At 38.6% G+C, this 22,256-nt stretch overlaps 1 protein-coding gene across 4 annotated transcripts; it reads right to left on the reverse strand.

Moving 5' to 3' along the window:
* Positions 1–3,257: 3,257 nt before the first annotated feature.
* fbln5 (fibulin 5) lies at positions 3,258–21,584 on the reverse strand. 4 transcript variants are annotated; one of them, XM_014968830.2, is made up of 12 exons: positions 21,149–21,584; positions 20,992–21,060; positions 20,777–20,900; positions 20,653–20,701; positions 18,341–18,619; positions 10,608–10,730; positions 8,600–8,716; positions 7,738–7,854; positions 6,455–6,577; positions 6,149–6,275; positions 5,845–6,040; positions 3,258–3,952 (listed from the first exon to the last, which is right to left on the reverse strand). In XM_014968830.2, the coding sequence occupies exons 2-12, from the start codon at positions 21,033–21,035 to the stop codon at positions 3,791–3,793; spliced, it is 1,461 nt and encodes a 486-aa protein (XP_014824316.2). In that variant the 5' UTR covers positions 21,036–21,060; positions 21,149–21,584; the 3' UTR covers positions 3,258–3,790. The 4 variants fall into 4 exon arrangements, with proteins under 4 accessions (XP_014824316.2, XP_014824318.2, XP_087858787.1 ...); XM_014968832.2 differs by having other exon boundaries at positions 20,777–20,897; positions 21,149–21,583; XM_088002661.1 differs by having other exon boundaries at positions 20,992–21,584.
* Between the last annotated feature and the right edge of the window lie 672 nt (positions 21,585–22,256).

Genomic DNA, 22,256 nt, shown 5'->3' on the forward strand with positions numbered 1-22,256 from the left:
ACTGGTCTTGAAATAAAATGCCGAGTCCTCAGAGCCCGAGACCGAGACAAGACCGAGACCAAATGCGGTCGAGTCCGAGACGAGACCGAGACTATCAGAAAACGGTCTTAAGACCGGACTCGAGACCAAGACCGATCTCGAGTACCACAACACTGTCTGCCAGTAAGCTAATACAAATGAACGGACCGAACTTCAGAAAATGCCATTCCACAAAGTATTTTTAGCTAATGTTCGTCATGACCCACTCACATATGAACGTGAATATATTTGGAAATTAAACAATCACCAAAGACAACATTTATAACTTTTCATTATATTTTAATTATAATTTCTTAATAAAGAAAATAAACGTGAACCTATAATACAATTGATTTTGATAAATCGTTTTTATATATACAGTAATCAACATTTATGAACATATGTACACACACAGACGTCAATATATTAAATAATAAAATATATGTATATATATATATATATATATATATATATATATATATATATATATAATTTATTTATTTATTAGTTAACAAATAAAAAATATTTTATTATTCAAATAACAAATATATGAATAATATATAAGAAATTATATATATATATATATATATATATATATATATATATATATTATATATATATATAGTCTTGAACAGTAAGGTTAATTTTCTCTTTTCTGTTGAAGAACTGTTTGTGTGTGTGCAAATATGCACACACACACACACACATATATAATATAAATAATGTGTTTGTGCATATTTACTGAATGTGGAATATGTGCCAGTAAGGTAATACAAGTGAATGGACTGAACTTGATAAAGTGCCGTTCTACAAAGTATTTTAAGTTAATACCTGCCATTGACACATTTTCTCACACACATTAATATATTTGGCAATCAAAGAAATTACTAAAGACAGAGTTTCTAACTTTAAAGAGCACAATTAAATTAAAGAGCACAATGTTTTATTTGATAGAAACGATTCTGAAAACTTTTATAATGACATTGATGAACAGACACACTTTTACAGTGTTTTATTGAAGAATATATTTACATAATTCCATATTTTAATGTACATTTAACATTTCAAGACAAGAAACAAATAATTTTCCTGTATTTATTTTTTATACGTTATTGAGAAATTACTTTTGATTTATAAATCAGTCATTGTCAAACATTAAACTACATATTTTTCTTACTTTTTTCCAAAGAATAAATATTTATTACAGTATGTCAACTCTGCTATTGACAGCAAAGAGTGAAAATAATTCCAACAGAGTAAATTATTTTTTATTTCATTATATAAGCTACATTAATACACTAATACTTCAGATTGAGATATTTAAAAATACACAAAAAGTGAAAGAATAAAACATTTATTTATTATACTGGGAACACTGGTCACAGGCAGGGCTTCAGTCTGCTGGTCACACTGGAAGAACTCAATGACTTCTGAGACGTCCTGGTTCACAGGCTGAAGCCAAGGATAAAAGAGAAATTATCCAAAAGTGTAATAGAAAATACATACGATATGTTTCGTATATGCTTCTTTCACATTCAGAAATACATTTTCAGCATGTTGGGCTCTGACTCGTAGCATCTTTATAGCTAAATACCAACATGGTGAAGCTGAGCTGGAAACAGACTGAAGAACAGCAGCTCCAGCTCTGATCCTGACTGATCTTTCCTCACTAAATCCTCTGGTTTTTAATTAACTTCTCCTCTAACAGTGGTTTTTCATCACCTCTCTCTCATTAGAAAACAGTGTGAAAACATTAGCTGCTAAGCTAACAATCAGCGGTTATTTCGGGCCAATTTAGCTACATAGGAAATATTTTCCGGTTGTTTAGAAGCGAATTTCTGGCTGCAAAGTCAAGTAATTCTGATCTTTCATCCTTACCTGTGGAAGGTAATCCTAATGAATCCAGTTTGTTTCGTAAAACGGTTGAAACAAGTCCACACAGCACAGGACTTAAGGAGCTCCGATCGCTCTGCTGCCACATAGAAGATGGCGGACACTTTTACGTAGGACTCAGCGCTCCATGAGGCGTCTACGTATTGATGTCTATGGTCTTGACTACAACTCTGCTACGTGGCTCCTTGGTTCCATGTCCTCCCCCACCCACCTTCTTTCCATCCTCTTTCTGTTGGATTTCTTTAAAAATAAATGCCACAAAAAAAAAATGAAGTTCATGCTATGTTAGGACAGGAGACAAGATGTTTCCATCCCTGAAATTATGATGCATAGAATCACATATCTAAGTCTAAGCTATGTTACAGAGAGTAAACATAATAAAAACATGCTTTATCTGTGGCATTGTTTATTAAAATGGCACATTTCTAATATATTAAAATTAAATACAATCGGTTCACTGAATGATATTGTATTAGGGATTAGATAATGCATTCAGTAAGTACTTTTACTTTTAATACTTAAGTATTTTTAAAAGCCAGTACTTTTTATTTTTACTTAAGTACAAATGTTAATGTGGTAGTTTTACTTTTACTTGAGTACATTTTTGAGTACTTTCTCCACCACTGCCGGCGACCCCCTAAAACTACACAAGTATTTCCCTGTATGTATTTAAAAATAAATGTAGTCAAATAATTACACACATGATGCGTCACTAACATTGAACTGAACTGGACTGATCCAATTGTGGCCAAGTTTTAAAAGCATTAAGCTGTCAACGTAGCTACGGAAACAGAAGTACATTTTCTTCAGGATTTCAACCTGTTATAGCTCCAAAACAGACAGCACAGCATGATGCCACCACCGCCGTGCTTTGACAGTTTATCCAAGGCTCATTAAGTTTTCTTCAACTCAATATTTGTGTTGTACGACCAGGAGTTGCAAATGTTTGTCGAGTTTAAAAGGTGTTGATTTTGGAGCAGAAATCTCCTTTTTGGTCTGGAATCTATCAGTCTATAGTGAAGTTAAGTTCTGTTTATTTTTATTTTTTTAATTGGTCCTAAACATTGCAACCAGGTTCTTTTTCAACTGAGGGGAACAGTCCAAGTCAGGATGATAAAACTTGGGAAAAAAGCAGGAGGGAAACCAACTGTTTGTCATTTATCATTCATCCAAATATAAGCATGTAAAATGTGTATTTAAACCTTTGATAAAACTGTATTTTTCATCCAAAACCTTTGAAAATCTTTGTTAAATCATGTTACAAAAAACACGTAGCATAAGCTGATGAGAAAACTCCTAAAGTCCTGAGGTGTGTGCATTGTGATTTTAGAAAACAAAGTCCAGGATGTGATGAACTCATTTATTGTTCTAAAAGAATCTGTGATCTATATTTTAATTAATGACTGCTCGTTACATAATCTCAAACACTTTTTTTTTTCTTCCTTTCCCCCCGTTTGGCGGGAAGCACACAGGTAGCTTACTCTTCGGTTCCGATAACCTGCTTTTCTTGTTTTCAGTGAGGAATGAAATGACGGCATTTACGGTCGCTTTCACAGCTTAAATGTGAAGAGATGGGATTCCCGAGCACAAACACCAACACTAGATTAGTAATCTGAGCCACGCCGTCACAGCAGAGGATGAATGAAATTGTAGACTATAAATATTCCTCTGTTGCCCGCAGCCGGAAAAGCATCCAGCATCCAGGAAACCCGAGGACGTTCCGGCAAAAGGAATGCCTTCGCATCCGGTGATCTTGTCCGAGTCTTTATCGGGAAGTGTTTGAACAAAAACAAACAAAAAAAAAAAAAACAAAACAAAAGAGTATTCTCAAACAAAAGAATTACACCAGTTACATGTGAGTGCAGCTGCGTGTGGGTTCTCAGAACGGATGCTCCGACACGTATATCGTCAGCCTGATGATGGAGCTTCCTCGGAAGTTGATGACGTTGTTGACCGTGACCATCTCCAAGTCCAGCACCAGCACCTGCGGCCCTTTGATGGGCCGCGTCAGGACGAGGGTGGCGCTCACGTTGCTGGTTTGCTGCAGAGGGAAGAAAGAGGAGAGGAATGTGAGGAATGATGCACAGGAAGCGAAGAGTCAGACAGGTTGGGCTTACAGGAAGAGAAACTCTTGGCTCTGTGCCTCGTTTATTGTTCTGTTGTGTTCATGACCCACATTTCATCACAATACATTAGGACTGAAATGATTAATCGAATTAATCATAATTAATTGCTTAAATACACTAGGGCAGAAATGATTAATCGGATAAATCGTGATTAATCGATTAGTGAAATAATTGGCAACTAATTTTGTACTCGATTAACTGGAATATACAGACTCAAAAAAAAGGCTATTTGCTGAAAAAACTTATTTAGAGCCGTAATAAAGCCAAAACTGTTGAAAATATATAGACATTTTGCATTTAAAGATAAAAACACCTTTGTCTGTATATGTTTTACCCAAAACTTCTCAAGTGGTAAAGTTTTAACTTCATAGAGTTCAAATTCGCTAAAGGAAAGCTCTATTATTGTATTCTAAGCAATAAAATGTTAATTTTCTTATTCCTAATATTGTATTAAAAAAAGCTTACGAGGTTAAATAAAAATAAAACCTGTACAATGTGTCAATTATATTTATCTATATTTAATCTTTAGAATAATCAATTACTAGAATAATCGTCAGCAGCAGCCCTACAGTACACCTGCAAAATTATATGAATTTTATATGACAGGTCAACATTAAGTACTTCATTATTACAATGTAATAAAAAAAGGAAGATGGCTACTTATAAAAATCGTAAAAATGTGGTTGATATTTTGGTTTCAGTCCATTTTCTAAAGCAATACTGACATTAAATTGAGTCCAGATAGTTATATTCAGTTCAACTCAAAAAGTTTAATTTATCCCCACTGGGGCAATTATAATTGAACTGAATTGGAGGTCAGGCATATTGTTATAGAGAGTTTTCAAGCAGGCTTGCGTTATTGCATGATGCAAAACTGTAGAGAAAAAAAAGTAACAAGACGCCACACTTTTCAGATTTTTTAGGCCTGACACTTTGAAAAGTGTGTATCCTTTTCCTTCAGCTTTATAACAGTGTGCTGGTAAAGCTATTATCACAGCTAGTTACTGTCATTTACAAAGACTGTCCTACTTTAAAATCCTGCCATGTGTCTCAGCTATTTAAGAAAAAACAAAGCGAAGCTCTGAAAGGAAGGAAACATGAGTGAATTGCTCCATCTAGTGGCGACACGCTGCAAGTACCACCAAAGGTGATTCAAGTTTTCCAGCCTCACACATCTGGAGCACACTGTGCTGTCCTGTTACAGAGGTTCAGCTACTGGCTCTTTATATTACAAATCTTACATTATAAGAAGTCCAAAGCTAACTACTTAGCTTAATTTAAAATTGGTTGAACTCAACATGACCCTTTCTGCTATACCTAGACTTATTAAATAATTTGAACAACTGGAGAACTCGTTAACGTCTGCTTTAATCGGCGGCTCTGCATCAGATATTTATGAAAGTAATCAATAAGTTCCTATGAAAGAAGCTCGAGTGTTTAAAACTGAAAAATCATTTTAAGAGACCTAATGTTTTATCTGAGACTAAAATTATCTAAAATGATCCTTTTATTTACACATTTTAGACATTGGCATGAAATGGGTTCATCAGCCTCAAACCGATTCAATGAAAAAGAAAATTGTAGACACAATTAAGCTCATCTCTAAAAGCAATGAATCAATTAATCGCATAAATTGAAACAAGCTCAATTATTGTCATTTGCAAATTTTATTTTATTTTTTCTCTTTTTTGGCTTTCTACTAAGGTGGCAGTGTTTCCCTTCCCTTTAAATGCTTGTGAGTTCACTCTGACTGCCCTGCTCTCATGCTCTCATTCCATCTCCCATTCACGGACTCCTGAGTGCTCACCCTCATGTAAAACTCCCGTCCGCTGTTGCCCGACTTTATCTGGAAGATGTAGAAGGCACCGGGGTAACGCGTGGTGGCCTGCATCTGGAAGATATCGGCAGGCACACTGCGCCCCGACGACAAGTCCATGTGTCGGTACAGAATGGTGAAAGCCAAGTCCCTGCAGGCAGGGTTCTCAGCTGAACACATGCACTGACTGCAGAGCGGTGGGACATAGGAGAGAAATAAACCATTAGATCCAACAAAACCAACTCGAAACTTTTAAATTGCCACAATGTGAAAAGAGGGTGACGAGAAAACTCACTTGTCGCTAACGGAGAGGTAAGGAGGCTGACATTGTAAAGGATTCAGGCATGTATAGCCTCCCTGGAAATTGAAACACACTTGTTCTGTTGTGCAGGTGTTGTTACCAGTGTCACATTCATTGACGTCTTTGAAATCAAGCACACAACAGTCAGAGTCAGTGAAGTCAGAACCACAGCAACGAGGCATCAACAAGATCACAGCTATGCATTTAAAAAAAATTAAAAATCAAGAATAAAGTGATGGATTTACATCGGAACAAAAAGAGAAAACTGCAATATTGTTAGTCCTCCTAGGCGAACTTTACCTTCGCAGCTCCGGCTGTCCTCGTATAAATAATACCCGGGTGGACAGATGCAGGAGAACGAGCCGGGGGTGTTCACGCATCTGAACTGGCACAGAAACTCAGAGAAGCTGCACTCATCCAGGTCTGAGTGAAACAAAAGGTATCATTCAAACAAATAGAAAGCGTCACAGAGAGATGAAGATGGCGGCTTTGGTGCGTCTGTAACAAGATCAATGGTTCTACTCCATTAATCAATCCAATGGAAGTACAGAAGCGCGATGGAGACTCTGAACTCGATTTGAATTTTTTTCAAACGAACCAGTTGTTTTGATGAACCAGTTGTGGTAGATAGGAAGTATCTGTGTCTAATTTGGTCTCAGGATAAACACAGCTCTGTCGTGGAGGCTGCATTAATCAGAGAAACACCCAAGAAGACTGTGGAAGCTCTGGAGGAGCTGCAGAGATTCACAGGATTGCAAATGTGGATTTCATGGAAGAGCAACAGGAAGAAAGACTTTTCAAAAAATGCCGGAGGTTTCAGCAGCCATGAAGCGAACAAAAGTAAGAAAAGGAGATGCTTGAGGTGAAAGTTTCACTTTCTGGTCTGAAAGTGTGGTGGAAAACTACGCATGTAGAAATCAGAATCTTAATTAGTCTCATTAGAATCATACTTTTTTTAAGACACTGAATTTATAACAAAATGTTTTATCGTGTTCAATTATATGCAGCTCTGGCAAAAAATAGGAGACCACTTAAAATGATCAGTTTCTCTAATTTAACTTTTTATAGGTTTATGTTTGAGTAAAATGAACATTGTTCTTTTATTCTATGAAGTTCTGACAACATGTCTCTGAAATTCCAAGCAAAAATGTCGTTTTTATTTGCAGAAAATGAGAAATGGTCAAAATAACGAATAACATGCAGCGCTTTCAGACCTCAAATAATGCAAAGAAAATAAGTTCATATTCATTTCGAAACAACAATACTGATGTTTTAACTCAGGAAGAGTTCAGGAATCAATATCTGGTGGAAAGACCAGGAGGTGTTCAACAGGGTTCAGTGCAGTGGGCTCTTTATCTGTATATGGATTTAGTTTTTAACTTTAAATTCGCCAGCAAAAATCTCCCCTCCAAAAAAAAAAAAAAACAATCAAATAATAGAAATTCAACATCTAAAAAAAAAATAAACGTGTGATTCTAATGAGACAATATTTCTTCCATAAAAAATGAAAACGAATGCCTGAACACACCATCTCCATGAGCAGACGCTCTACCCTCTGAGCAGCGAACTGCAAACATCCTCACCGATGCACGTTGTGCCGTCGGACGCCAGCTCGTATCCTTCATCACAGTTACACATGAAAGAGCCGTAGGTGTTGAAACAGCCGTGACTGCAGGGTTGCTCCTCACATTCGTCCACGTCTGGTGAACACAAAGGGAATGCAGGAATATTAGAGGCAGATTCTACCAGCCCAGGTTTTCTGGCTAAACATGGAGCTGAAGTGACACCATAGAGCCGGTTATCGACCCAAATCTAACAGCTGTAGCTGCATGAGCATGACGAATCACAACGAAGAGAACAAAAAGCCATTAAAAAAAAATCTAAATTAAGAAGCTAAGATATAATTGCAGTGATTTTGAATACGATTATCTGACATTTTTCTCTCTTCACCGTAGCTCGATGTCCTCACCTCTCTACACTATACATTATACATTAGGTGTGGGCATTAAAATAAGTTATAGTCCCACCCTTTGACCAAATATAGAAAAAAAATAAAGCTTCAAAGCTGATATTATAGTGATACCGCATTTTGATTTACACTATTATTGTTATTTTCTAACTCTCCAGGGTTTCTAACAAAGCTGATTCTTTGTGGTGAACTTAAAACCTAAAAATAAATAAATAATACGATTACCTGGTAGTAATTTCTTTACATTTAGAGAGCCTATAATTCATTCTAGAGTCTTAACATTTTTACTTCGCCTTCAGAGAAAGAATCTTGGCCCACACCTGAGCTTAAAAGTTAAAAAAAAACAAACATAAAGCCTGTTTAAACTGCTTCAGGAGCTGCATGTTGATTTACGGCTTCCAAAATAACAAAGAAACTGTACAAGTTTGTAAATCAACTTTATTGTTTTGCCTCTGTGTTCCTGTAAATCCACCTACCCTGACAGGTCCGGCCGTCTGGATTAAGGAGGAAGCCGGGATTACATGAGCAGGAATAAGAGCCAGCGACGTTGGCACACAGTTGTTGGCAGTAACCATAGCGGCACTCATCAATATCTGGCTCAAAGGAGAGACAGAGAGAGACGGAGAGAGAGAGAGAGAGAGAGAGAGAGAGAGAGAGAAAGAGAAGCTGGTTATAAAATACAAAAACATATACAGACTACAGAAGCAGCTGCTTTACCTCACACAACCTGCAGAGGGCGCTGCTCTTACAGAAGAATAGTGACACCTTTAGTATCATTCCTAGATTTTCTCACCCCCTCAGAGGTGATTAAAATAAATGAAGCATTTCTGCAATGAAGACAACTCTCATTGTTTCAACTCATCACATTAGCCCTATTAGATAAGCAAAAAGCTTTAATGCATGTTTTTCATCTTGAGAAAACATTCTAGTACCAGGTTTCCCCCAGAAAACTTGCTAACCCTGGGGATTGGGTGCTAAGGCAGTCATTCATCCAGCGACCTGTCAAGTTTTTGTGTTAAAAATGTGTAAAATTGACAGAAAATTCAAAAATATCACTTGATAATTATGTGTTATTAAAAGACTGAAAAATTATTACCTGAACACCAAATAGAAAGTCTTAAAAAATGCAAAAATTTTAAAGAGACTTGAATAAGCAATGCTTAGCCTGGTGGGGCACAAGTAAAGCCTGGTGGCCCACCAGGCTGATAATATACTGCTAGTAGTTATAAAGTGCTGCCTATTAAATGATTTAAAGATTTTTCTAATGGTTGCATTTTGGATGTCAGGAAAAAACTAATATCCTCACCTTCCTAAAGTAATGGCACAAGTCTTTTTTTTTTTAAAGAAAAAGGGATTTTAGCACAAAATAAGAAAGAAAATAGACAGCCCGCAGTAGCTTTTTATGTGGCTCTCTAGACTCCAAGTTGCATCAATAAGTTCCTTCAGTTTTTCACAAATATGCAAAATTCATGCAAAAATCCTCAGATCCCCACTTTTGTTTCTGATTTTACTGCAAAATTTTCTCAAACTTGACCAGAAACATTGGGCGATTAAAGAAATGTCACATTTGACATCATATAAATTAACACCACAAAAACTGATCAGAGTTTGATGGACTGATGATGGATGGATCCATCTGATCCATCCATCAGATGGACTGATCAGTGTGAAAACATGTTTAATATAATTTCATTTTAAGAAACACTTACTGAATGCAGAAACAAACAGATGTTTATTGATGTTTTGACAATCTAACAGGTTTTATCAATAGATTCTGCCACAACCAGCCCGTTAAGAACATTCAGACTTTTAATGTGGCCCAAAATGAAAACAAGTTTGGCCATTATTTTAGCACGGTGACAGTATGAGAGTTTGCAGAGAAAGCTTCAACTTCATAATCCAAGGTTCTTTCTCACATCATGAGTTTGACTGACAGCACTGTGGCGTGGCTCCAAAAACCGATCAAACCCAGGAAATCCTCTCAGCGGTGTGGGAAATGCTTCACCCGGTCTGATAGCCCGCTTCCTTTAGCAGCAAACAGGATGCACCCACTCAACACAGGAGGGGGCGCCAACTCCCTTTTGATAGTGCATGTGTTCATAAAAGGCAACACACAACTGAGACAGAAAATTATAGGGGGGTTTTTAATAACTGGTGTTCATGACGCCCCTTTTCTACTGCTGCTCTGGGTAGATGCCAAAAGGTTTTTATTAGTTCCCCCCCAAAAAAACCATGCAAGTTGCCTGACAACAGTGATGGGATTTTTTTTATGTTTAATGAGTAAACTTTATTTATACTGTCATTTTTACATAAAAATATCACAACGTGCTTTGTTTTAAAACACAGGAAAGCAGCGATGTAAACACAATAGAAATATTTAAACATAAGAAATGTTGGTATGCTAGTATATGCAAATCCATGAGGAGTTGTTTTTTACAAAATGAAGCTTTAGAATGACATTAGTAGCATCAGCAGCTCTCTCACCTTGACACTGTCCGGCTATGAGCCAATAGCCTTCGGTGCAGGAGCAGGTGTAGCCGCCGGCGGTGTTGATGCAGACCTGCGTGGGGTTACAGTGGTGGGAGTTCGTCTCACATTCATCAATGTCTGGAACAGAGAAAAGTGACGGGGAACTCAGAAATTACAGAGGCAGACGCGCAAAAGACAGGAAATGGTTTTAGGAACAGCAAAACCTTGAATCAAGCCAAAACATGAAGGATGAAACACTATTACATTTCGGTATTAGCAAAAAAATCCCACATATTTCTGTAGTATAAACTCAGTGAACATTCAATGTCACACAGTAAAAGCATTCATCTCCGCTCTCACATTTTACAACAAGATGCTGCAACATGTTTTATAGGCAGATCAAGAGAAAGTAGTGCGGCGTGTCACTACGACCCCACCAGAATGACGATGAGGAGCTCACTGTACTCCTGTGGCCTTCAGCACAACACGCCTTTGTTACGTGGAGAATTAGGTCAGTTCTAGGTCCAACCCAGCATGAGCCAGGCGTACCTAATAAAGATGGAATTACAGGGTAGTCACGCCTGGAGGCAACTTGTCACACTGGACTGTATTTAGCAAAAGGACAGTAAAAGAGCATGAATAAAAAGGCCAATTTTGGTTTGTAAGTAAAACAAAACAAAAAAATATTAACTACACCCTTGTTCTTGCAGTTCTCAATAATCTACTGCAGGTCTGTCAATTAAAACCTTGATAAAATGCATGTAGGTTTGTGACAACATGAAACATTTCAATAGGTGTGAATATTGTTGCAAAGCGTCACATCCAAAACATGTCACAGAAAATCACTATAAATCCAATCACCTTGCTGTAATCCAAGCCAAAACTGCAAGAAAACTGACCTATTAGCAGCTATAAAGGTTTCACTTGACCTTCCACCCAAAGCAGGATTCAGCTTCTATCCACCACAAATCTGGAACAAACTTCCAGAAAACCGCAGTTCTCTGGTAACACCGATTTCCTTTAAAACAAGGCTAAAAACAAGACCTGTCACGATAACAAGCTGGGCGATAAATTGTTCCAGAAGTTATTGCGATAAACGATAATATCACTTGATAATTTTCAAGTAATAAAGGTGCAATAATTCAAAAACAGATTCTCAAAGCTCAATAAACTTTAAATTCTAATGAACATTTAAACACTGGAACTGGAAGACATTTAAAATATCCACAATAAATAAAGAAAACAACAAATAAAATGAATTATGAAGTCTTTGTAAACAAATTTATCTTTCAAAATAAAGGGATAGTTGAGCTCAAAGCATCAACTAGAAGACTTTCATCATTCAGTTTCTGGTAAAAAGAGAAAAACGATAAATCAAGCAAATGAAAATGATTCAGTTTATTTTAATTTATCATGCGATTAATTGATTTATTGTTCATTGTGCCAGGCCTACTAAAAACCCACACGTTTAGAGTTGATTCTGGTTAGTAGTAAACAGATCAACACGTTTGATGGTATTTGACAAAAATATAACGCTTATTGCTTGCTTCACAATTGGTGACAGCATGAATATTTATGGTTTGAAGCACTGCTGAAAAAGCGCTGCACAAATAAATGACTTGATGTCTGAGGTCTTGCGTCTGCATATCTCCAGAGGGGGCAGATAAGGTGGGAGCATTAAAATTTCCTTCTGGTTCCCAGATCGCATTCTAATAATTTGGCACCTCTCCTTCCCTCTCATGGGAAGTCTGTGGCCACAGTTTAGGACTTTAGACGTCCACGAGACGTGCTTGTTTTCCCATGCCGTCATGGAGATTGTATCAGCAATCTTCCAATAAAAAAAATAATAAAATCTTTCTAGCAATCAGGTTTTCACCACCCTGTGTTAGGAAAAAAAAAGCCTAATACTTGAGTAAGGCATACAATGGTTTCTCGTCAGGATAAGCGATATCTTAAATTTGAAGCCGAATTCCCGTGACGCCCTTATAATGGACACATTTCCTTATGAGGATGTGACACTTTAGTGGTTCTCAGCCTGTGCAGTCACCTATCTCTAGGAAACCAGCAGTGAAAGTGGAGGGTGGGTGTCTGTTCTCCTTTTGTTTTTACAGGCTGTTTTCATACGGGATAACATCTTAATTTGGGAGCTTTCTGCCTGCTAAACTCCACTGTAGAAGAGGGGGCGGGGGCTGAGACCGCTGGGCCGAAAGCTAGCAGCACCTGCCGGCAGTAAGACTCTGAAAGACCCTCCGTGTGCCCGACATGTGTAGTCGACAAACACACATCCAGCACCTGCAGGAGCGTTTCAGATCAGCTCCTTATATAGGCCCGTTTCGGGGGCTGTTCACAAGCTGTGGGGTGGCTGCTGACAGCCGGACCTGGCTGCAGAGGAGAAGGGGATTAGCTTGAAATGCCTGAAGACTGGTCGCATATAGAAAAGAAGAAAATGCCCTCAGGAGGAAAATATGTTGGCTTGTGGGCCGAAACGGGGTGAATATCAACACTCTGGGGCTGTAAGGATGCAAAAAATAACATAGCTGCAAGGACATGTTGCTCAAATTGTACAAGTAAAAGTAAATCCGTGTTTATAGTTCAATTAAAGACTGCAAACAGAAAAGACCATTTTCTGATAAACTACAGACTCACATACAATTTAACTCAAAAACATCATTGATCCCCAAAAGGAAATGAAATGTTGTTGTAATTCATATTAATTCAAATTCTTCGGAGTGTTATGTTTGAGTGCGTCAAGTTTTTCTAAGTGAGAATGATCTCCTAATCTGATTTATCCTTGGTTTCATTCAGAAGTGGTTTTTCTCTCATCTAATACCAAAAAAAGAAAGAAAAAAACTCCTTAAAGTAGTGAACTCTAATTACGACTGTGTACTGTGTAGGAAGGTAGTCAGAGGTAACAGAAGGATGGATGGAGTCAAACAGAGAGCAATCCTGAGAGAAAATGTAACCTAAACATAGGCAGAGTTACAAGAGAACATTGGACTGTAAACTATAAGTAAAACCTCTAGCTTTGTGTTGGAACCGGCCAGCCAAAGCAGTCGAAAATCCAATTAATGAATCAATGGAAAGACTAACTGGGTCTAGATTGAGCAATTTTGCAAAGAAAAATAAAAGCTAAATTTTGAGCTCAGTTATGAAAAACTGGTAGAGACAATCCTCCAAAGATGGGCAGCTCTAAATGTAGTGAAACAAAGTATAGAAAAGCAATCAGTAAGGCTCATTAAAAAAACACACACACAATTGCGCACTCATAAAATATGCACAATTGCGTATTTTATGTCTGATGATCACATAAAATGTATTAAAATACTTTGAGGTTTCTGGTTATTTTATGACAAATTGTGGGTAACACTATTTGAAGACATGCACGTAAGACTGACATGAGGCTGTCATAAACATGACCAACGTCTTTCATGAACATGAAGGAGCGATTATGAATGTTTACGACTCTTGTCATGAAGTGTCATTCGGCAAATAATGACACTTTTAACGCAAAGGTGCACTAAAAGTTGCATTAAAAGCGTCAACTTTGCATTACTCAGTAAATAATTAAACTTTTAATGCAATCCCATTAAAACTTGCATTAAAAGTCAATGAAAAATGTCAACTTTCATTATTTACCAAGGACGCTTCATGACACCAGTCATAAACATTGATGTAGACTCCTTCATGTTCATAACAGGTGTTATGTTTATGGCAGTTTCATGTCAGTCTTATGGACACGTCTTCAAATAAAGTCTTTGAAGATGTGAATAGTAAAACTGTGGCTAACCAAATCCCTAACACGTTGCACTGTTCTCTTGCAGAGCGGTACAAATTGGCGAAAACACGCAGCAGAAAGGTCCACTTAGCGAAAGACAAAGGCGTGTTTTTGTCATACATTCAGACAGGAAGTCGCAGCGTGTGTGCAGTTTCTGCCCCACAGCATCCATCAGTCAGCAACCGATTACATCAGCACACTCAGCATCCCCGCCTTCAGGAGTGTGTGTGTGTGTGTGTGTGCGTGTGTATGGACTTGTAACGAGTGCTCCCCACAGAGGTGTGCTTGTTGTCCAAGTCTGGCCTGGGTGCAGATTTTGGGGGAACATGACCTCACTTTTGGCACCCTGGCGGAGTGGTTTACCCAAACAAGGTCGTGAGCCGATTCCCTGGCAAGTCGTCCCAAATTCAAACAGCCCATATTTGTGCATGAAGTCAGCTCTCTCGCCCTCTTTCAGATGAGAAAACATCTGCACTCTATGCATGTATCTCCACCTCATTGCAGGGTTCCATTTATTCTAAATGACAGTAAAAAAAATAAATAAATGCACTTTGAGGAGGCTATTTTTAAACAGCTTGAGTAAAATTATACCATAGAAGGTCTAACTAGTCAGATTTTGACCAATGGGATGAAATGTGTTGCAATGTGTCTGTTTTTAATGAGGCACTTTTCTTCTTGTTATGTCATCTTAACATGTTAGCAGCTCTGAATAGACTTTGCAGTAATTCTGTTAACTTACGCAATACAAAATTTATTTCATCATTGTTCTTTGCTATTGTACCTGCTATTTTTTTACTTTTACTTTTAGTTGCAATAGTGAACATAAAAAGTATAATTATTCTTGTTATAAGTTTAGAAATTCTGATCATTTCAGCATGTTGAGTTCATAAGTTTCTTACTTCTTCCAGCTCCTTTTCGAGCGTGTTAAGATTATTGTGGTTACAGAAATATGTGCCTTTTGCTTTCCTTGTTCATGTGTGTGATTTTATACTTCTGTCATGTTCGACATAAATATATATATATGCATGTATTTTCATTTTATTATTACTTTATGACCTAATTTAAATTTGATAAGCAGTGAATTCATATAGTGCTTTTATATTCATGCTACATTCACTCATTCATGCACCAATAAGCATATGGGTAACTTTTGGGTGAAGGTTCATGCCCCGGGGGCAAGAACCTTCACCCCCCGGGGCATGTCGACTGCAGTTCAAGCTCATGTCAGCAGTTGATCTGTACTCTGGTTAATAATTACTGTAGGAGCCATTTATCCTTTCTGGTGTTTATCGCCACCAGGGGGCGTATTTAATTTTGAGTTCTGAGTGTCTGATGGGGGGATGGGATGTGAATCTAAATGGAAACAGTAAGACAATGGACATTGTTCTGACAAATAAATGACTTTATTTTATGTCAAACGGAAGATCAGCATCATGAATCTTAATTGAGCGCAGGTAAGACCAACGCCTTTCAAGAACAACCACCAGTAGCCTAAAATATAGAATTTTAGCTGCTACAATTACTATTAAACTAATTTTCTTCTGGGGAAAAGATGAGTAGTTACTTCTTGAGTATCTTCAGTCAGTTGTTTTGTTGGGGGTTTTTTGCGTTGGGGTCAAAGTGGGTCTGTCTGTGACTGAGTTGGGCGAATTTGTTTTCCCCTACTTACAAGAAAGAAGTTCTTCCAGGGAGTAAAACTTTCAGTGTACTCCTCTGTGAAGGCTTCGGTAAGCTTTGGGGTTCCCCAAGGCTCTATACTCAGTCCACTGTTCTTTATTTAAACTCCGTCTAGCAGGTTTTACTCGGTCTTTTAGTAACATCCCTCCCCATTCAGTTGTATGAGTTGCTAAGTTATCTAAATTAAGACCGACTGCCTACCTCTGATAAGAGACTGGCTGCTTGATGGCTTTTTAATCCCAGTGAGAACAGACAAAATGATAATCGCCTGAAATACACTCTGACATCAGACAAGTCTAGTGATGGATATTGGAAGTGACTTTTGGTTGTGATGTAATCATGGACTCGCTTTTAAAATTCATATCAAGATCTTGGTTTTTTTCCCCCCCATTTAAGCTGAGGCCTACTGGGCCTAGAAACAAAATGAAGAAATCATTGGTGGATCCGTTTCAGACAATTACAAGTCACAGAGAATGCTACGACTAGCTTACTGAGTTATTCAAACAACGAAGATCAATTAACTACAGCTTTGTTTTCTTTACACTATTGTCCCATTGAATTCAGAATCCTTATTTTAAAGAAAGTCTCTCAAATATAAAACTTGTACCTTCAAGTTACAAGTTTTGTTTCTTGCTCTGTCCATGAAAAAATTAAAACGTGTTGCTTTTTCCCTTATAAAATAAAAAACTGAAGAACATCAAGCCTTTCGGTCTATTGAACAGTTCTGTGTGTGTTTTGTTATTTCACTGAGTTCTTATTAACAAGAAGATAAAAACTCGTTTATTCAGTCTGGCACTTTTCTACTGGCATCAGTACTTTCTGCCCATCCATCAATTCAAGCATGGGTAATTATTTTTCTTTTATGCCTATTAAGTCCAATTAGCTTTTATTAAAATGGTTAGTTTCTTGTATTTGTATGATGTCTATTTTGAACAATGTGCAACAGGTTATGATCTCCTGTGTGGATACGGCTTTAAAAATAGATTATTTATTCGTTTGTGTTCCTCCGGGTCCAGCAGCTCATCACCGAAAAAGTGGGCCACACCCACACGCTCACACCTGACAGTAAAAACTGAAGAGGAACAAAATCACCCAACATGTAGACGTATGTTTTTGGACGGCCCAGCCGCAAGAGGACAACTGTGAAGACGTGCAGGTGGAGTCAGACGCTTTTTTGGATATTTTTTATTAAACAAAAAGTGCAAATGACTCTTCAGTTGGAAGAGAGGGCATGTAGACATCTATGAGTCACTGGGCCTAATCCCTGAAGAGGAGCAGCCAGTGCTGCAACACGGAAAGTGAACATGGAGTCCAAATTAAATTGGAAGGCTGGCAACAGGGAGACATCCACGCAGACAAAAACAAAAGATATATAAAAGCAATGCAATAAATTTCAGAGTAATGTGACAAAAACGGAAAGTACAAAAGAAAAAGAAAAAATTAAACAAATCTGAAACTGTTTGGAGGAAACTGAGGAATTAGCTGAAGAAAAGTGGATTCATGAAGACAAAGATATCTGAAAAAAATATATTGTTGCAATATACTGCTCCTGAATATAATGATATTAATTACAATCAACTTCTTTTTCCTTCCTGAGTCTTATTACTAGAGTTTCTCCACCATTTTCTAAAGGTTTTAGCATCTTGACCACTAGACATAAACCTCTTATGTGGGCAAGATATGATTTCATCAATGCATGAAATTTGATATCCTGCCAAATATTTCCTCCTTGCACAGGTGATGACTTTAATACTTTTCTCCTCCCATCAATCCAAAGCAGGGGGAGGTTTGGTGGTTATTTTTCCCGAGATGATAAAGCATCTTTCCACTGAGTAAACCGTGATGAATATTTTCTTCAGGAAAGGCAGATCGACTCCGTGAGCCAGCAAAGAGTCTCTCGGTATAATTGGAAATTTATGATGGAAATGGGAAGCCAGCTGCTTTATGATACTGTTGGAGCGTGACTGATGAATATTGTTTTGCCATTAGTGAAAGAGTTCAAGAGTTCACGAATGCCAGAGGAGGTGCGGCAAATTACTAATTGAGGCTTCATACACTACTTGATCAGATTTATTATTATTATTATTATTATTATTATTATTATTATAATGGTATGATTTGCAAAGCCAGAACACTCGGCTGTGAAAGAAAATACCAGTCCCGCAAAAAAAAAAAAAAATCACATTTTTTCGCCTGCTAGGGCTTGCACAAGCCATCCACTTCACCTATCTTTCATTCTTTTGAAATTGTCATCATGTCTGCACTTCAAGAGCACAGCCGCTCGCCTGTCACTCACCGTTGCAGGTGCCGTCCGCAGCTAGAGCGTATCCCAAGGTGCACAGCGCGGGGTTGTTCACTATGGGGTAACTCGGCTCCACGGCTCTTGGGGGAGTCCGAGCGAAGGTGTCCGGGATTCTGTCGGAGGGGTCCGGGTAGCTCGGCTCAGGCTGGGCGGGGCTCACCCGTCGGTAAGGCCGGTCGTAGTAGTCGCTAGAGAGGCACTGGTAGCCTCCGATCCGGTTGACGCAGAGCATCTCTCCTTGGCACGGCTGCGGCCAGCTGCACTCGTTCACATCTGGAAGGCAGAGAGGAGCGGCGGTGAAGACATTCCTGCCGCAACTCACGGTGGCCCACCCAGTTTATCATTAGGCTACTGATTTGTTCCACCTTGAACTTATTTTATGATACAAACACAAACTGTGGTATATTTTTAATGGGATATTACGGCCAGGCCGACGTAAAGTAGCACGTTCGTGAACGGGAAGGAAAAACGCAGCTTTTTCCTTCCTTCAGTCGGCTAATTTAGCCGACTAATTTAGTCGGCTAATTTGTAAACAGAAACCATCTTGGTGTTAGGGGAGGGCATTTATCGTATCGCTTATCATTTATCGGGATAGATTTCTGTTCACGGTAAGATTTTGATATATTGTTGTCACAATAAATTCCAATTTAGTCTGTATTTTCAGGATTATTTTTATCCAGTGTTTGTTCAACAAAGGCGTGTTAATAAATCTGAATAAATTTGAAGATATTAAATGAAGTTACTGTGCATTTTAGTTATAAAAAGTAAAATTTCTTTATGGTATCGTTGTACTAAGCGTATTACAAATGGGAATGTTTTTGTTAAGAGCAGTATTTGTGCTTGTGGGGTTCTGAATGCTGTGCCATTTAATCACAGTCACAAAGCTACCCAAAAAAAAAAAAAAATAGAATAAAATACAAATAAATACTTGTTAATGTCACTTTTGTTATCAACACAATACTACTGCAAAGTATGGTGATAAAACTTTACGTTCGCCCACCCCGAGTTGGTGCGATTTAATTTTGGGATAAATTCAGCTGTTCTGTGAAGGACTCTGGTGTTTGTTGGAAAGTATTAGTCAACGAAGACCAAGGAATGCTTCAGACAAGTCAGGGTTAAAGATGTGGAGAATTTTAAAGCAGGGCTAGTAGCCCAAAAATGTCCATAGTAACTCCGGAGGACCAGCAGAGATGAAATCTGTTTACAGAAATTACAAATTCATCCTTTATAGAAGAGCAGCAGGTGGAAATACATTGTTGAATGAAAGCTATAGAGACTCCTGTTATGACATGTGTGGGATATAGAAAACATGTGATTCTCCAACTCTTTAAAAAAAAAAAAGAAAAAAAAAAAGAGTATGTAGCTCAAATGAAATCAAGATTCACTGAGAACCTCACATGGTCAACAAACGCAGCCAATGTCATGAGAAAATCCCACCAACGCCTCTGTCTCCCGAAAGAAACTGAAGGCAGCTGGACTTTGCTTCCCAGCCTTCACTTTCTTTTACAGATGGAGGGCGTCTTGAACAAGTTCATCCTGGCGTGATACAGTAGCTGCTCAGGGTTGGATGTGAAAGTAGTCAAAACAGTTGGCAAGATGACTGGAAGTTTGACATCTACATCAGCTGCTGAGGGATCAGGATCAGGATAAGGGCTGGAGGAATCATGTGTGACCCCCACCAACACTTCTAGTTCCTTCTGGAAGACATCTGTGTAGCAGAACATCTTTGCTTGATTCAGCTTCATTCCTGAGGCTACCAGAATTATGAACAGACATTAAACAAATTGTTCCTAGTTGTTATTTTTATTCAATATTTTATTGCCTTTATTTGATACTTTTTAAAATTTTTTTGTGATTTTCCCCTCATTATTCTCTAGGCTTTCTGTCCACATTTCGTTTGCAGATGTTGCAGGTAGATCCCTGAAGAGGCCCAAATCTCATGAGACAGAAAGTGAACTCTTAGATTGGCCTAGTGAAAGTCCAGACATCAAAATTACACTTAAAGCAACCTCTCTATCCACTCTGACTGTAATTAAGCAGTTTGGCTAATAAAAGTGGGTAAATAAAGTAAAAAAAATAAAACAAATCCGACTAAATGTGTCAACTTAGTCGACACACTCCAGAAGACTCGGAGTTGTAACTGCAAACATACAAACACACGCCACACTTTTCAGATTTTTGTTTGTAAAAAATCAAAATTACAGTCAGCCGAGCATTAATTTGGGTTAAATTATACCACTAAAACACATTAGAGCTTGTGGTTTTCATTTTTCTTTAAATGCCACCTTAAGTAGAATGACTCTTACCTGAACATTGTCCTAAATTCCTGTTATATTCAAAGCCGTACGGGCAGGGCTGAGGAGAGACGAGTGGAGCTTTGAGTGTTTGGGTCGGAATCAGAGCATAATGAAGCAAGGTGAGTGGAGTTACCTGTCCGTGTGCTGACTGGATGCAAAGCAGAGTAAATACCAGAGCGGCCAACATCCTGCAAAAGGGGAATTTTAGTTTTGTGAAGCCTTGTGGAGGACAGCTGGCTGGACAGAAGCATAGCCTGCTGACACAAACAGAGCAGAGAAACCGCATTAACAGAGGCTCCCGCTACGCAAAAAGGCTTCAGCTGGATTGGGAGGAAAAAAGAGCCGAACCTTAGAGAAGAACAAAACCTGAGAGCGCGCGTTTCCAACGGCATTGTTTAATGGCTCCTGGTGAACTCCCTTTCAAAAAAAAGAAAGATTTAGACGACCCGTAAACCCGAATCCCAGCGGGGCTCTCTCCTTATCCCCTCCAACTAAGCGCCCTTACGCGAAAGTCGACACCAGGTTTTCATTAACCACTGTGCGATAGAGCTGAAGCTTCGGCACATTGACCAGCTCTTACAGGAACTTCCTCGGTCGAGAAAAAAAAAAAAAAAAAAAAAAAAAAGCAAAACAAACCCCGACTTCGCCGTCCCGTTTTCTGCTCGGACCGCTGGGCTGCGCAGATCATTTAGCAATGCAGATGTGACGGCCCCCACCGAGCACTTTTAGCAACAGCTGGATCCAATCAGGAGATCCAGCCCCCTCCGGTGGGCGCGCGCAGAGACGGCGGCCCCCAAGGCGGCGCACTGAGCCCGACAGGCGGCCACTGCGGTGCTGACCGGGAGCTGAAAGACATAAAGCACACACTGTGGGGGTGTCTGTGTGTTTTCTCAGGACACACACAAACACACACCCGAGTTCAGTGACACTAAACAGCCACTTACTACGCCCACATCTGGACCATATGTACAGCGGAGACGAGGCAATAGTCTCACTTTCGGGCCTCAAAACAAGCGGAGGAGAAAGCTCTTTACTTATGACATAATTCTTAAATAAACACGCAGCCATGAATACGACATCACAGCTCGATTTGTCATTTCACAAACTTTAAATGCATCTGCTAGGAATAGCAAAATAAAGGGGTGTGGCTTAAGACTTGTAGCCTTCACGGGAGATTCCCCAAAGGCTTTCTGGTGATCCTCATGCAGTCTGCGTAAAAAAGCATTTAGTGCTTTAAATGCTTGGAAAGTCGCCAAGTAACAGCAGATCAGCATATTTCTCAGATCGTGTGTTCATGCTTTGTACTAGTTAGCATGACCCCTTACTGACTAGTAGTAACGGGTTTATTAATCAATGTAACAATGGTGGGTTAAACACGCCTTGATAACAAAATTAAAGAATTATATGAATCTGAAAGTTTGTTAAGTAAGGGGACTACTTTTAAATTGACTCTGATGATTGTCAAACATCTAGTTAAAAATTTAAACTAATATCAGGACATCTCAACAGGTCGGCACAGGTCTTTTTACCTGTTGCAACTTACCTGCGATAAACGGCCATCAACGATGAATCTCCGGATGAGCACGTATCGTACGGTTTATCATTTATCATGA

This window comes from Poecilia mexicana, unplaced genomic scaffold, assembly GCF_051168715.1.
Source record: "Poecilia mexicana isolate PSO_F unplaced genomic scaffold, ASM5116871v1 scaffold_22, whole genome shotgun sequence".
Taxonomy (NCBI): domain Eukaryota; kingdom Metazoa; phylum Chordata; class Actinopteri; order Cyprinodontiformes; family Poeciliidae; genus Poecilia; species Poecilia mexicana.

Excerpts from the sequence above, each read along its gene's own strand:
- fbln5 (XM_014968830.2), bottom strand. The coding sequence starts at position 21,035 with ATGCCGTTGGAAACGCGCGCTCTCAGGTTTTGTTCTTCTCTAAG. Across the intron at positions 6,578-7,737 it reads CGACGGCACAACGTGCATCG|ACCTGGATGAGTGCAGCTTC; the intron begins GTGAGGATGTTT and ends TGTTTCACTCAG. Across the intron at positions 3,953-5,844 it reads GACGGGAGTTTTACATGAGG|CAAACCAGCAACGTGAGCGC; the intron begins GTGAGCACTCAG and ends TTCCCTCTGCAG.